At 41.8% G+C, this 15,833-nt stretch overlaps 1 protein-coding gene across 2 annotated transcripts in view; it reads left to right on the top strand.

The window, feature by feature from the left end:
• pax5 (paired box 5) overlaps nt 1–15,833 on the top strand; it is a 60,260-nt gene extending 44,427 nt beyond the window's left edge. For both annotated transcript variants that reach the window (XM_074695848.1, XM_074695841.1), the window contains exons 8-11: nt 558–659; nt 5,474–5,560; nt 8,089–8,175; nt 10,283–15,833. In XM_074695848.1, coding sequence (XP_074551949.1) covers nt 558–659; nt 5,474–5,560; nt 8,089–8,175; nt 10,283–10,365 — 359 coding nt within the window. In that variant the 3' untranslated portion in view covers nt 10,366–15,833. The remainder of the gene's footprint in view (nt 1–557; nt 660–5,473; nt 5,561–8,088; nt 8,176–10,282) is intronic.

The following is a 15,833-nucleotide window of genomic DNA, read 5'->3' as shown; positions in this document are numbered from 1 at the left end:
GTATCTACTGACTGTCTTTCAACAAAGTGTGCATCTGTTGCTCCACTTTTGCACTTAATATTCGCCAATACACCAGATGATCGGCCCCACTGTACTTCGGTGAAGACCTACCAAAAGCCACTTCTGGGCAAGACAGTCATAGCGCCAACTGCAGGCCTGGCACACTTACTACAGTGTTTTCAGTCCCCCAGCGTTTCTGTGTTAACACAGATTTTTTCACCTTGTTTTAGCATTTTCGGATGAAACGTCTTGTAAACAGGGCCTTAACCTGGAAAGACACTTTAGATTGAGACCAAAGGTGTCACTGCAATCAACAGGAAACAGTTCTCCTCACATTGCCTCTAAGTTGTGGATGGACTAGCTGATGTATCGAACCACAAAAGTAACACCAACATCTTCTGTTTCCTTTAATCCAGTGATAGAATATCAGATGTTTTTAGTTCCGGACAAATGGTTGAACTGATTGGTTCTGGGCAGATACAGGAGTAAAAAATGTTGTTTTAGACATGTAGTTTGAGAGTATTGGTGTCAAAATAAGCATGTGTTTGTGTTTACAGGTCGAGATCTAGCCAGCACCACTCTGCCAGGCTACCCTCCACATGTTCCCCCCACTGGACAGGGCAGCTACTCCACCCCCTCCCTCACTGGCATGGTACCTGGTGAGTACACATACCCGCACACCTGACTCCCATTTCCATGTGCCAGGTTTTCAGAGAACCAACAGTCCCACCTGACTTTACAGCTCCACGGCCACCTCTGCTCTCTGCTGATCTGTAACTGTATCTACACGTGTGTTTGAATTCCCAATGAGCTGCTGCGTTTCCTGTGTGTCTGTGTGTCTTCAGGGGGAGTACTTAACTCTGCCACTTCCTCAGTCTTGTCTGTATGGCTGACAGCGCTCCCAGGGGGTGGTTTGTGTGCGAGGTTGTGTGTGTCTTAACATATATGGATGTGTGTGTGTGTGTGTATCATTAGAAAGCAGCCACAGTAGCACAGCTGTCCCTCCTCAACATTAGTAATTTGTTTTTAATGAGAATCACCAGTGACCCACGACTAATTCATTCATTCCCTTCCACTCCGCCTCCGACGCTGCTTTTGTGTTTCAATCCTTGACCACCACCATCCTCCTCTTCCTCTTCTTCCTCTCTTTTTCTGTCTCTCTGTCTCCCTCTTTCTTTTTTTGGTCTGAGTGAGCGTGAAGTTTACTCCCAGGGAATAAAAGCAGAATCACAAAAGCAACAGCAGCAATAAAACAAAGTCACTGTTGTTTACAAGTTTTCTCTCGATCATTCAGTCTGTGATACACACGCACACACGCGCGTAAAGACACACACACAAACCCTCAGTGGACATGTAGGAACAGCACGTCTTAGGATGGGTAACCCTGTCGCCCTGTCCCCCTGTGCTTACCCTATCCTGTCCTCAGGTTTGACAGCATATTTGTGTATATGTGTGTGTGTGTGTTGGCATGTTATTGTTTGCATGCCTTTGTGTGTTTGTTTTTGACAGTGTGTGTGTGCGCGACCTTGACACTGAGCTACACAAGGGAGACCCCTGCGCCCTCCCTCCCCCTCGTCTCCTAAACAACCTGACACGTTGCCGTCACCGCAGTGATGACAAGGGGAGGATGTTCGCACCCAGGGATGCCATGGAGACCGCATCCCGACCCCACCTGACAGACGCAGATAAACACACACTCCTGCACAGGGAGAAAACTTGGGTTGTACATCCAAACGCGCACAAACAGACACACAAACATCTAAATTGTTCTTTGAATCCTCTGACTGCAGAAGATGATCTCCTAACTTTGCTCCTCCGGCTCCACCGTGTTTTATCTCAGCACTTCTCAGGCAAATTATCCTCCTTTTTGTCCGCTCTGTCTAATATCATACCTTCATTAAGCAAGCAACTCTCTTCTGCTGTTCTTCTTCTTCTCTCTCTGCAGCAGGGGGGCTGACACTCAGAGGGGGTGTAGAGGAGCAGTGAGGCAGAACCGACAGAACGAGAGGGGAGAGAGAAGGGATGGAGGAGGGAGGAGGGAGGGAGGAGAGGGGGGCATCAGGGTCTGTGACTGTCAGCTATGGGAGAGGAATCCCCCGGGAGGAGGAGAAGGTTCAGGAGAAGAGAGAGAAAGAGCAAAAGAGTGGGGAAAAAAACAAGAAAGGAGAAGAAATATGGAAGAATGTTGTTTTGATGTGAAGGGTGATGGGCGGGCTGTAGTCTGAAGCCGAGGGAGAAAAATAAAGAGGAAACGGGGTTAAAGGAGGAGTGGGAGGGTGAGACAAGAGGAAGAGAAGACCCCAGATAGTAAGTAGTAAATGAGGGAGAAAAGCTTTGCTATCATGGGCTGTATGGGAGGACCACTACAGTCTTGTTGGATCTCTAGTTGAGTTGCTCTCAACTGGTTTGCTGGGAAGAAAATGAAGGTTGAAAGTTTGCTGTGAGCAAATAAACCTGAAGAAATACTCAAAAACAAAATAAAAACATTACTGTCTTTGTCATTGCCTTTTAAAAACCAAAGCTTCAAGGTTTTGTAGAGTGTCTAGGGGTGTGTACAGACTCTGTTTTTGGCTCAGATAGGGCTCAGTGAGGACATGTGCACACCAGGTCCCAAAGCCTTCATTCAACTTACTTTACTGTATATTGGTTCCTGGATTTTTAAATGAAATATTGTACTATGTACAAACATTGATTTGTAACATGTGCATCCTCCTTCTTGATTCTATAACAACTAGGGATGGGCGAGTACCGATACCAGGTATCGGTATTGGGTTGATACCAGCTTTTTTTCAAGGTATCAGTACTCGTGAATAATGCAAATACCAGCAGCAGATACCCTAGGCAAGAAAATCTTGCGTCGAGCAAGTCCTCCTCGCCACTAGCTGCTGCTAGTTGCTGCTAATTGCTAATTGCTGTGGTTTCACACCACGGCAAATGTGCACCAGGTCCTGTTAAGACAATATGAATGAACCAGGGAGAGTAAACAGTTAAACAGTGTTATTTTGCACTTCAGTTTACTTTCAAAAATACTTTTACTCTGACAGTTGTTAGTTTTATTGTGCACTTTTAATATATATATTTTTATATATCAAAGAAATTCAAAACTCAAAGAGAGTTGTTTGTGTTTTATTTTGGACTTAATGGCAGATTAGCTGTGCTGTCTTTGATTTGAATGATCTGTCACTCTTCATTGAAATTTCATGTATCAAAAGTACTAGTAGTATCAGTACTTAGTATTGGTGAGTACTCAAGAGGGAGTACCCAAACTTGTATCGGTCTGAAAAAAAGTGGTCTCTAACATCCCTAATAACAGCTTAAATAAAGTTGTTGTCCATGGTCACGACCAACAACATAAGAAGCAGATCAGTAACTACTCAAAGAGTGGTACAATATCGGGCCTGTGAGTGTTTCTTTTGTGTTTACAGACTTACCTATGATTGGAGAAAGAGCTTACCATAGTTTGGTGCTAGTTTCTTGGAGAGCACTGAGGAACAATTAGAAAAAAAAAATCTGTTGAGTTAGATTTTTATGCTGATTGAAACTAAAATTGGCAAAATTGCAGTCATTCTTTTTCTGCTACGTCAAGTTTTTTTCTTCACAGCTTACCCTCCAGATTAGCAAAATTCCACTGATCAGCTGTAGTAAGACTTGCCAGTTGATTAAAATTGGACTCATTTGCAGCAATGCAGCAACTTGTTTGTGCAGTCACAGCTGAGACAGTGCCGTGAGAGGTGTGTGCAGCTCCCAATAGGTCAGTGCAGTCAATATCTGCTAACAGAAAGCTAGCATAGCAGGAAATAAGAGGATTTGTGCTGGCTGTTCTCTTAAACTTTAAACCATGGGCATTCTGTTGTAAGTTTGTTTTGTTTTGTGCTTTTTTTTTAGTTTTCAAAGCTTGTAACTATTCCATCTTAGTGTCTTATTTATATTGGTCTATATTTTCTTTGTTCCTGATCATGTCTGTTCCTGTAGCTCCTCCATATCCTTTGTAAGAACAAATTAGTGTTAAATAAACATTGCAGTCATGGCTTTTTCTTTCATATTTTACTGTATGTCAATATTTGAAGATTTTATAAAACAAGCACATATTCATTAAGTAAATTATTTAGCATATTTTTTCAGAAACAGGGATCCTATAGTTCAAAAACTTGACGTGATAGAGAAAAATCAAGATCAGTTTTGGATTCCACACCCAAAAATCAGACCTAACCCAAAGGCACACCAATAAAGATAAGTTGATGCACAAGCAACAAATTGCCTACACAAGGAGTTAAAGCAGAAATAAGAGACCTAAGTTACCTAAAGGACACAATGATTTTGGACAGACTGATGAAAAGTCAGCCAGATAGAATACAAAATGGAAACACACTAGAATGATCTTTCAAATAAAAGAATAGAATAGATAAAAGATATGTGCCAAAAGATAAAAAGAGCGTTAAGGAGCTTTCAGTAATCTGATCGCAGAGGGGATGAATGATTTTGAGGAGCGGTTAGTTTTGCACGCAGGACAAACATACCAACGACGTGACGGCAGCAAACAGAATTCACTGAATTCACTTTAAAAAATCCTGGATCCAGACGGTGATCCAGATCACCTCCAAAATGTAATCACTTCTTCCTTTTCCCATTTTGAACATTTCCTGGAAATGTTATCAGGATCTGTTACTTTTAGAATTATGTTGTTCACAGACAAACTCTCCCATAAACAGCAATGTGTGCTCATATAAAGTCTAATTTTCTACCAATCAGCTTGATTAAGTATCCTAAGCCCCTTTGTTCATTCTCTTTGTTCATTTTGTCAGTTTTTGGATTGTCCCTGTTTCTTTATTTGCACAGCAGAGGTACACTGGATTTCCAGCAACACTTTTTGGGGGGGTCGCAGGCTGAGAAGTATGGCAAAATGCTTTGGAAAGGAAGAAAAGAAAAGGTGGGGTTAGAAAGAGGAAGGCAAGTGACCCGGGGTGGCCTGGGATGGAGTCAGACTCCTGGCCAGAAAATCATCCCAGTTTAGCCCTGCCAGTTTCAGACTGCTTTTAAATGCAAACTAATGCTCAAGTTTGTGCTTCAGAGCATTTAAGTTAAATTTTGAAGAAATGAGAATGTACCTCTCGCTTCTAATGAGATGCAACAAATAACATTTCACAGAAAAACATGCTCTTTGGTGAAAAAGTTGTTGCATCTTATTAAAAGTTAGGTTCCATCTGGGGACTCTTTCCTGGATTAATTAGTCTGAATATTCTTGTAAGGGTTTTCCAAAAAGATGCACAACTCTGTAATCAGTCAAGTAATCACAGGGGCTGGTTAGTATTTGCGAAACATACGGATGGTCTTTAAAAACTCAACTCAAGATAAGATACTTCCCTAAAACATTCAGACTTTCATATCTCAGAGACAAAGAAGCACACAGGTTCATCTTCTCTGTCTTGTTTTCTGTTTTAATGTGCTCGTTTTCTTCCTCTTTGTTCTCTTTCAGGGGGAGATTTTTCCGGAAGTCCTTATTCCCATCCCCAGTATTCCACGTACAACGAATCATGGAGATTTCCTAACCCCAGTTTATTAGGTAGGTGTTCCTCATATCTCCCCACGCAGCCCTGCTTATGGATCAATAATTGTATCAATGAATTTCATTTCATTCCACCTCACATCCCGCTTCCAGCCGTTCTTGTAATATGCTGTATCTTTCATGCTCCACTGTTCATTTTTACATTACATTTCTTTCTGTATTCCACCGTACAGTCAGGTACACCACGGGCATTTTAATGTTTCTGCTGAGGGATTCTTTATTAAAGACGAGCAATTTAAGGTGGGAATGGATCTGAAGGAAATGGAAGAGAGAGTGAGAGAAAGAGAGCAGTGTTGCATTTTGGGATTTGTTGGATTTAATGTTATTCGGTTGAAGTTGACTCCACTGGTTTATAATATTTCATACTGTCATGAGAAGCAATGAGCAATCACGGTACGCTCACAGACTAAAGCTGACTTTGAAAGTGAGAGATGTGATGGCAGAATCCAGCACCAGAAACGAACACGTGTCTCCTTTATAACTAAAATTCTGTTGTACTCCGAATTTACACATTACAATTCTGTGCATTAAAATGTAACATGTTGCCTTGCATATCCCTCATATGGAGCAATCCCTTTATTTGAACTTTGCATCACTGGGATAAACACCCTAATTTACAGACATTTGTTTTAGCCAAAACAAAGTCTTCTTGTAACAGTGAACTTTATGAAGCCTTCTGCAGCAGTTTAAAGGTAAATCTATACACAATCTTGGAATCCTTCAATCTGATGACACTGCTTCCTCTGGGAGTGACGGCTAATATCTGCAGAGCTTTTGAAGTCAAGTGGTAACCTCAGGTTTTAACAAAACAAAGCCAATACCGAAGTGCAAACAGGTGCAGTTCCTTAAGTGTCCACATGAGGCTGATTCCAAAAGCAGGAAAATCCCTATCGAGACTCATTTTTTACAGCAAGGCTTAACGTGTTTACAGCTGAAAAACTGATGATGATGATGTCTGATTAGCTGATTTCTCTATTTGTTCACAGTGAATACGGGCTCATTATGCATCCCCTTTTTTTTCTGGTATTTGAAGGCTGCTTATGTCTTCAGAGGACAGGATCCTTTTGAAGATAATGAGGCTAGCGCCTTGTTTACACGACAACGTTTCATCCAAAAATGCTAAAACACAGTGGAAAAAAAATCTGCATTTACACGGAAATGCCAAGGGAAAATGCTGTAGTAAGCATGCCAGGCCTGTAGGTGGCGCTATAACTGTCTTGGTCAGAAGCTGCTTTTGGGAGATCTCCACCGAAGTAGAGTTGAGACAATCATCTGGTGTATTGGGGAATACTTAGAGCAAAGTGGAGCAACAGATGCACATTTGTTGAAAGACAGCCAGCAGATACAGCAGATTGAGCAGCACAAGCACAACACGGTAGTCCACGACGATCGTAACAACGGTACTGTTGTATGCGCTTGCGCAAAGTGGAGTGTGACATCACTGTTTCCACTGAAAACGGCGGCTTACTGTTTACACTGCAACGGTGTGGGCAGTGTTTCAGAAAAATCCCACTCTGGAGGCTGTTTTCAAAAAGTTTGTGTTTTAGGTCGGCTGAAACGCCATTATCGCGGCCAAAAACGAAATCAAAACTTTTGTGTTTCAGCCTAAAACCATTGTTGTGTAAATGGCCCCTAAAAGTCTTGCTTTACTTATAATTCATCACATGACTAAGGTGACTGATGGACATGTCTATTTTGTAGGAGACTTCAGGCCTCTCTTTTTTTCTTGGGCTGGCTGAAGGTTAGGTTGAGTTAGCATTTCCAATATGGCGTCCCCCCTTTAATTTGCTTCAAATGACTCTTCAGAAACCAATGTGTGACATCACAAAGAGTATTTGCAGCCAAACTTTATCCATCTTTTCAATTAAATTGTTTATATTCAGACTTTACTTTGACAAGTGATAAAAAAAAGTTCTTGTTGGAAATGAAATATTTGTTCAAAAACATTCTGAATGTGCTCCTTTTTAGCTTTCCATATCGACTGTTTTTCTCTGTACAGCCATAGCCAGAAGAGACATTAGCGGACGTCTATATTTTTATACAACAAATAGCTACAACACATTGAGTGCCAAAATCTGGTCCAGCTCTAAATTCAGCATTTAATACCAAATCTGTGGATGAAGATTAAGAAATTCAGGTTTTTTTAACCTCACTACTAACCGTGCATCAGTATGTAACTGCAAGTTGCACCTGCCAAGTAATAACGCAATCAATCCACTTTAAGTCGATAAAAGATCACACAATTTCCCTGTTCCCAAATGTTGTGCTGAGAGATCCAGACACATTTGTTTTGTCTTTGTGTGTCAAAGAGGGGAAATGAACCCTGAGCTTCACCAACGCTCAGAGTCAAAGTCATCGTCCAGGGAGCTGTTTTAGGGGGCAAGTGTAAAGGTGAAAAGGTCAATGATTGACTCTTTAAAGGTCAAAAGGTTGGAAGGGTCAATTTTGTGCCCCCAGCTATTCCTCTCCTCTCATCTCCTTGCTTCAACTCTCCTTTTTCCCCTCCACCCCTCCTCTGTCCCCAGTGTTTCAGCAGGATTATGGGTCTCTCCTGGGGACGGAAATCGGCTGCTCCTCCAGTCTCTTCACCAGCCAGGCAGGACAGATGCAAGGTGGGTGAAGAACCAAGAAAAAAGGAAAGAGAGGGTGATGGAAATGGGAAGATTTTACGTGAGGATGTAATGTGAATGTAGAGAAGAAGAAAAAAGATCAAAGGGCACAGTGGGGAGGAAAAGGGGAACTTTTGTATGATAACGGATCAGCGGATGGACGGGAGCCACTGAAAGGTTTAAGATTGATGGTTGGGAGGAAGTGTGTGGAAAGATGTGAGTAAAGGTGACAAATGAAAGAAAGAGGAGTTAAAAAAAAGAGGGCAAAGAGGAGGAGAGGGCGTCTGAAGTCCTGACTGAGACTAAATAGTTTGTCAGACCGGCTTAATGCCTCACTTCCCCAAAGAGCCTCCTGAGATTACCTGGACTGTGGACAGACATAACCTGTCAACACACAGCTGGGCTGATTGATGGAAGAGACAGGAACAGGTGTGTGTATGTGCGTGTGTGAGAGAGGGTGTGTGTTTTCTGTGTATCAAGGTGTGTGGGTGTGAGTTTCTGTGTGTCTTTGGGGTTACAGTATTGAATTGACCTTTTCCCTGCGGAGAGAATAGACTCAAGGGATCAGCCGTAGTAGAGCTGTACTCTGTGTGTCAGCTTAGACTGTCACTTAGATAGAGTGTGTCTGAGTGTGTGTGTGTGTGTGTGTGTGTGTGTGTGTGTGTGTGTGTGTGTGTGTGTGAGAGAGAAAAAGTGAGGGTGTTGGAAGGATGATTAGAAGAGTGAGAAAAAGTAGTCTTTGTCCATTTTTTTGGTCGTACACGACAAGGAGAGACTCATTTTTTTCTGTCATTAGCTTCATCAGTTCGTGTCATCTCATCCCGTCCTTTCACCGCTCACATTCAAACTTTAATATCATCTTAACAGAAAATTGAAGCCGCTCATTTCACAGCATTCAGTAACCCCGAGTGTTCAGAGGATAATTCAGATTTATTACAACTCGGGTCTCACTTTTGTCGTTTTGACCATCAGACCTGTCTCTTTGTAATGAAAACGGCACTTTTCCAGTTAATTGCTCCGGTCTGTGAACATGTGGCGAGACGGTGGAGTAGAAGTCAAATGGTCAAAGGCGTGTGACAAGTGATCATACAAGTTTGAAACAAATAGCCAGATGAGCAAAGGTGGACACCTGTTTTTGACAACTCAAAGGCAGGGTTGGCAGTCCTGAAAAACTAGCATGAATTTGAATGTAGCATCTCATCAGGACTCCTCCTAGCCCTCTTCCCTCTCCCCTTGGAGCTCCTCCAAAGTAACGCCCCGCTCACATGCACGAGTGCCGCTGATTCGCAACTATGATTGTAAATGACTGAAAGACGGACTCAGCACATCAGATTATTTTTTGCACTACATCAAGTCATGTCTCATTTAGAGGTTAGGAATCACCAAAACGTTAAAACGTAAAGCTAAAACACAAATAAACAAAAGGGAATTTTGTTAGTACTCGCAACTGTCATGCTAGCATTATCCACTTTTATCTGTGACACAATATTAGGAGTAAAGCTATAATACAAATAGTACATGTAAATTTTCTCTAGGACTTACCAAATATCACAATTTGTTTTGCTTGCCAGAGCCCCTGTGGTGAAAGTTTATTAGACTCTGATCCAGACTACAGCCCAGAGCCAAAAACCTCATCGTGCTCTTGTTTTCTTCCTGGTTTAGTCCAATTTCTTTCTTGTTTCAGCCTTTTCAGCCTCCATCTTTCTTTTCTTGCTGTGTCTAGCCAGAGAAGTAATCGGGGTATGGGTAGTTTCTCTGCCATTCTTCTGCTGAGTGCGAACCTGAACACAGCTAAACTCAGGAACACACATTGAGTCAGGGGCAGTGTATGCTGGTGAAATGTACCCGCAGGAGGAGGGCAAAGTGGCACGACAGGATTTGATTGGTTTAACAGATTGGATACTAATCGATGTGATTGGCTGATGTTTTCCTGGGTTTTCTCCTGCTGTAGATAGAGGACATTATTCGCTCTCATTTAAAAACACATGTATTGGTTACCATAGGGACATATGGCTCATTTTAAGCAGTATAACAAAAAGTGTATCTAAATCAAACTACCATTTATACCTTTAAAGAAAACCAAATGTTTTGTTTCTGCATTTCTTCTCAGGGTCACCGTACTACTATGGTGCAACATCACGAGGAGCGGGCCCTGCTGCCACTGCAACAGCCTCCGCCTACGACCGCCACTGACCACTCCTACTGAGAGAAGAAGGGGAGCATGAGGAGAAGGAGACGAGGAGGGAAGGGAGGGATGGATAGCACCAGCAACACTTAGTACAAACCTGCCTGCGTAAGAGCAAAAACAAGAATGAAGGTTTCAGCTGTTCTGTAGTCAGTGAAGATCGTAGTTTCTCTGTATGGCGCTTACACATGACGTCAACACTGACAGGTTGTTTGGGTGTTACAGAAATACTCGGAGATGGGCACAGAAGAGACACATGAGAAACAGAATCAGATTTGATTGATACAACAGGGCATGGGTTTCTAACTTGTTCTTAACCAATCATCTACAAACCCCCAAAATCAGTGTGTAGAGGCTGACTGTGTGTTGTGATCCACTGGGTGAAATGTTGTTTTCTGTTATCATATACTCAGTTATTTGAGCTGATTCAAACAAAATTGCTCCTTTGAATAGTCTCTACATAAATCACATTTCTATGCCATGCTAAGGTGAAGTAAAGACAATCCAACTTTCCAAACTTTAAATGACCAAAATCAAACCTTACATCATCATCTCAGTCTTTTTATTTTAGTCCAACACTTTTTTTCATGAGATCACAATGCTCAACAAAAAGGATAACCTGGATACTTTTAACAGACATCAACTTTTAATGAGAGTTTCCTCACCAACCCTTTGCTAAACCTCCTCCTGTCAGCCTCTTGTCTTAAGGCCTCCCGAATTAAATCCTTTACCCTCTAAAAACAGAGTATTTCTTTTTGTAAACAAGGTCTTTTGGCCCTTATTTCCAAAAGGAAGGAAATAGAAATCATGGAAATTGGTTAAACTGAAGTACTACAAAAGTTGTCACACAGAATTCATGACATTTTTTCTGTATGGTTGAAATAACAGTAAAACCAGGTGGGGTCATTTTGACCACAGAGGACAAAAGATGAGTGGCATCCTGGGAAGCGTTCGCCGAAACCTCCTTGTTTTTTTTACTGCGGGTCATCAACAGCTACTTCTGTGGATGTGCTAACATTTGAAGCTAATTTTTAATCAAATAAACTGCAACAGTCAGGTTAACCAAGCACAAACCATGACATTAATTCACTGTTTGTTGGTATGGACATTATTCAATAGATCTGGGTTCATCAAAAGAAGTTTAATGTTAAAGGTCCCATATTGTGCCTCTTTTCTGCAGTTTAATATGGATCATTGATGTCTTCATGAAATGGCAGTAACATGTTTTGGTCCAAAAAGCCAATAAATCAGCAGCATTGTTTCCAGGCTCTCATAGCCCCTCTGTTCAGAACAGTCTGATTTAGTGGGCGTGACCTTCATATGTAAATGAGCCACCGCTGATACCGGCCTGCTCTTCCGTCACTGAGAGCGGCACCACGAGCTCCGAGTGCACAATGTTTAGAAAACAGCGAAGCTCGTTTACCGTAACATTACAGGCTAAAACAACAGGCTAACCGCAGCTAAAGTTAGCATCCTGAAGCTAACACAGAGACAGGGGGGGACACTGAGGAAAAGCTCCAACATCTGCTCCACAGCACACATTTAAAATACTCACATTTCCAGAGTCCAAGGTTTGTTGGTGGATGGTTGGTAATGCGCCTGGATTCAGGACCAGGCTTTTCGCTAGTCCTCTGGTCTGAAGTGACTAGCACACACATGCACAGTTTTACTGAGTGTAGCTGGCACATTTCCTTGATAAATGAACTCTAGCCACTTAGTCTTGTCTTCTTTCAAGATGGGAAGCTTGTGCATGGAACTATGTGGCTGTTTACAGCCAAAAACAAAGCAGTGATGGCCCTTCAACTTCAGCATTCCCCTCCCTGCTGCTGGAGAGATTTCTCTCCAGTAGCGGGGAGGGGGTTCAGTGGACCAATCAGGTCAGACTTGCTCCTGATTGGTCAAAAAAGGGAATTGCTGACATTGGCAAATTCCCAAAACCCAAACAGCTCCTTTTAGGTCAGGATTTCCCATTCACAAGCACTACTAACAACAGGTTTTGTCATTAAATATCACATTTTGTGGGCTGGGAGGAAAGCCAAAGACCCACAAATTTCACTAAAAGACTTACAGTGATTTTTGCATAATATGGGACCTTTAAACTTTAGCAGCTCCGGCCTGTTGCCTTTTCTAATGACTACAGCGAGTGGTCAAAGCATAACTTTTTCTAAATGACAGATACAAAGTAAATCCTGCAACAGCTTGTTCTCTTTTTTACTCATCAAAAAAAGATCCTCAAGGTTACCTAGTCTCTCTGTTTTGATTTTAAAGATTTATTCATTTTACAGCTCCATTAAGAAAAAGCTTGACAAGCCTTGTTCTGGCTGTTTCTGGAGGAGGTTTTTAGCAAATAGTCAATTCAGCTGTTGAAGCCACATCCCAGTAAGTCTCCCCCATTGATAAAACTCAAACACCCACCTTTGCATCGTGTTGAAAGACACTGACTGACAAACATGCCTTTCATTGAAGCACAGCTTTCAGTCTGAGCCCAAGCTGTACCCTGAACTTTGTCCTTGTTCACATCAGACAAAAATCAACCCAACAGGGAGTGTTTTTGTACGTGAAGGTGCTATCCTCCCTCCCAAGCCAAGATTTAGTCCTGATCAAGAGCTATTTATAGTGGAGGAGACAGAGTAATATATTAAGAAGCTTTTCTGCGCTGCACTCTGGTGTGAGAGTGAATGCCTGTACTGATTTATAATATGTGTCACGCTGTTGTTCTAGAGTAGTGATGATGATGATGACGATGATGATGATGCAGTGAAAAATGAAATCTTAAAAACTGTCGATATGAAAAAAGTCTTTGTTTATGAATACGACCCGACTGCGATTTTCCTGTTTATAGTTTGTTGCCTTGTATCAGTCGACACAGGTGCCATTGAATAAGACGCCATTTTACCTGCTTCCTGTTACAAAAAAGGAGAATCAGGAATCAGTGGCACCCTCTCTTTTCTCACTCTCTCTTGCTCTCTTTCTATTTCTCTCTTTAAACTCCCCAAAGATGGGCCCCCCTAGTGGATCGGCTAACTTACTACAAAAGCACAAAGAGACTCAATCATCATTTAAAGGCGCCATGTTCCTTTTTGACTTCTTTTCAGAGCCATTAAGAGCGTTATCTACTTCCTCTCTTCCCCCTTTGAGTGCTTGTCCTTGTGCTGTTTGACATCTTGAAACTATCTCTACAGAAGCTTTGCTTTTGTGGAAAAAAAACAGTCAAACTCTTTTTTTTTTTTTCTGTTCGTTCCCTGCATTTGTTCTGCGCTGTGACAATGTATGACACCAGGGTCGAGGCCTTACCCATCATGTACGGACAGCGTAGGACAGAGTTGCCCTCGAGCACTGATCTGCAATCAGTGTGTTTGGAGGCCCACAGTGTTGATCTTGTGAGGGGGCAACATCTTCCTAAACTGTACATAGCTTCCTGTCTCACTTCTGTCCATACAAGATTTGTACAATAATCAGTGAACGATGAGAGATTTCACAATGTGGATAGAAATTTAAATTGCTAAATTTAGAATTTAGTGATGACACTTTCTTTACAATAAAACGACTTAAGAGGTTTGTGGTGTTATTTTAGCCATCGTCTGCAAGTGTGTACACATCTTCAGTTTTATTTGTTTGGTTTGGGTACATGTGGCTGACCGTAGCGCATCATTGCTACTGTGTAGTTCTACTAGAAAACAGATTGGAGGCACCAAATCTGCAGCGTGAGACATAAAATATAATTCTATAGACATAAACCTATGAACACTGAACAGAGAAAAAACTGTTAGTTTTTCAATCTTTGTTGTTTCCTGCTTTTGCAGTATAGTGATAAAGTGTCTCGTTTTACAGCTGTAGGCTTAAAAAGTTGTGTACACACAACCCTAAAGAAGATTCTTCTGACGGCTTTCCTGCTGTGCTGCCAGCGTGCTCCGCAGCAGGAGCCTTTCCTTATTTCTGTCTTTTCTCTCTTGATCTTTCTGAGGCATTATTGAACCTGAACCACACCAGCTGAAAACAAGGACAGTGCCTTTAGTTTTATATGTCAACACCCCCCGACTGACCACGTAACATTGAAATGAATTTAGCGCCCTTTCTTGCAACTCTTTAAAGCTCTGCCTATCATGCGTGCACAGGGTTGTAGATTATATAAAGCCTTTCACAAAAACCTAACACTGAGTATTATCATTGCCAACTTCAGATTGTTATTTATTCAGTAATGTTACAGATCTGATAACAAGATCTACTGCCTTGATCCAGAAAACTGTACTCACACTGTACTTTCATTGATATTCCCCAGAACCCTGACATATTAGACAAAGATTCAGTCTTAAAGTGTTAAAAGCCAAGTCAGCTAAAACAAAACATATTTCAAGAGAGGTGTAACATTAAGTCTAATTTAAGCCATGATTAATCCAACAAGTGATGTATCAGTAGGATTTCAGCGCTAAATTCTAGAGTTGCTGCAGTACCCCTTCTAGCCACCGGCGGCAGCACTGAGCACATCTTTTAACAGTAAACAAGCATCAACCCCGCAAGACATAATCTCTCTCGGATTAGATAAAAACATTTAATCCACTGCCTTTGACTTTGCCCCAACATTCATGGTTCCTAAAGGGTAAATCTGAAACGCTTTGAACCTTTGAACTTTATTCAGTCGACACCAGCAGTTCGAAATCCTAGCAGTTTTAAGGCTGATTTATGCTTGACGTGTTTGCACGGCTTTGTGCAGACAAATGACATCATTTTTGCACCCACACCCCTCGCGCGGTCCCTTTCACGCAGAAAATTTCCGCACCACGCACACTCGAAAATTTCTAACGTGTTGGAGAACAGGATCTCCTAGTAGTTGAAGTGCAGAAAAATAGGCATCTATATGAGTTTTTTTTACACAGAGATCACCATGATAACCGATTGGTAAATAGTTAATGACGTGAAATTGCGGCTACTCTCGGCAGAGAAGAGAAATCGGTTAAAATAACCTGGAAAAATCTCCTGGACAGATGTTATGTTGTAAACAAAGGCAAACTTCTTCGACTCTGGTTTAGGACTCTGGTAGACGTACTTTGGTGATACACCACCCCCTGCAGCTTGGGAATGGACACCAACGGACACTGCACGGGGTGTTAAAAAAACCATAAAGCCCCATGCGTTTTCTCACTCGGATCTTGTGCGTCTGATTTCCGCACGTCACGTTCGCACGGAAAGCATAACACAACCTTTATGCATCAATCCTTCAGCAGGGTTTAAATGAGAAGTTGTACTATCTTGAAAGAAAAATATATGGTTCCCAGAAGGTGTGCACTTTGGACTCTTAATTTCACTTTGGAGCTAGCAGGAGCTTATTTTGCTTTCGAAGAAAAATGTGTCAAAATGGATTTATTGATTCCTATGAAGATGTATTTGATGAGTTTAGTCTCATTCGTGGTGAATTACTCTGCCTTCAGGTCGAAGTTTCATTGAGGCAAATATGTAACCCTTTATGTGCTCCAAAAAA

Source organism: Halichoeres trimaculatus, unplaced genomic scaffold (assembly GCF_033239565.1).
Source record: "Halichoeres trimaculatus isolate MK-OKI-2021-1 unplaced genomic scaffold, fHalTri1.1 fHalTri1_scaffold_2, whole genome shotgun sequence".
NCBI lineage: Eukaryota > Metazoa > Chordata > Actinopteri > Labriformes > Labridae > Halichoeres > Halichoeres trimaculatus.
This window is presented reverse-complemented; position numbering and strand designations above follow the sequence as displayed.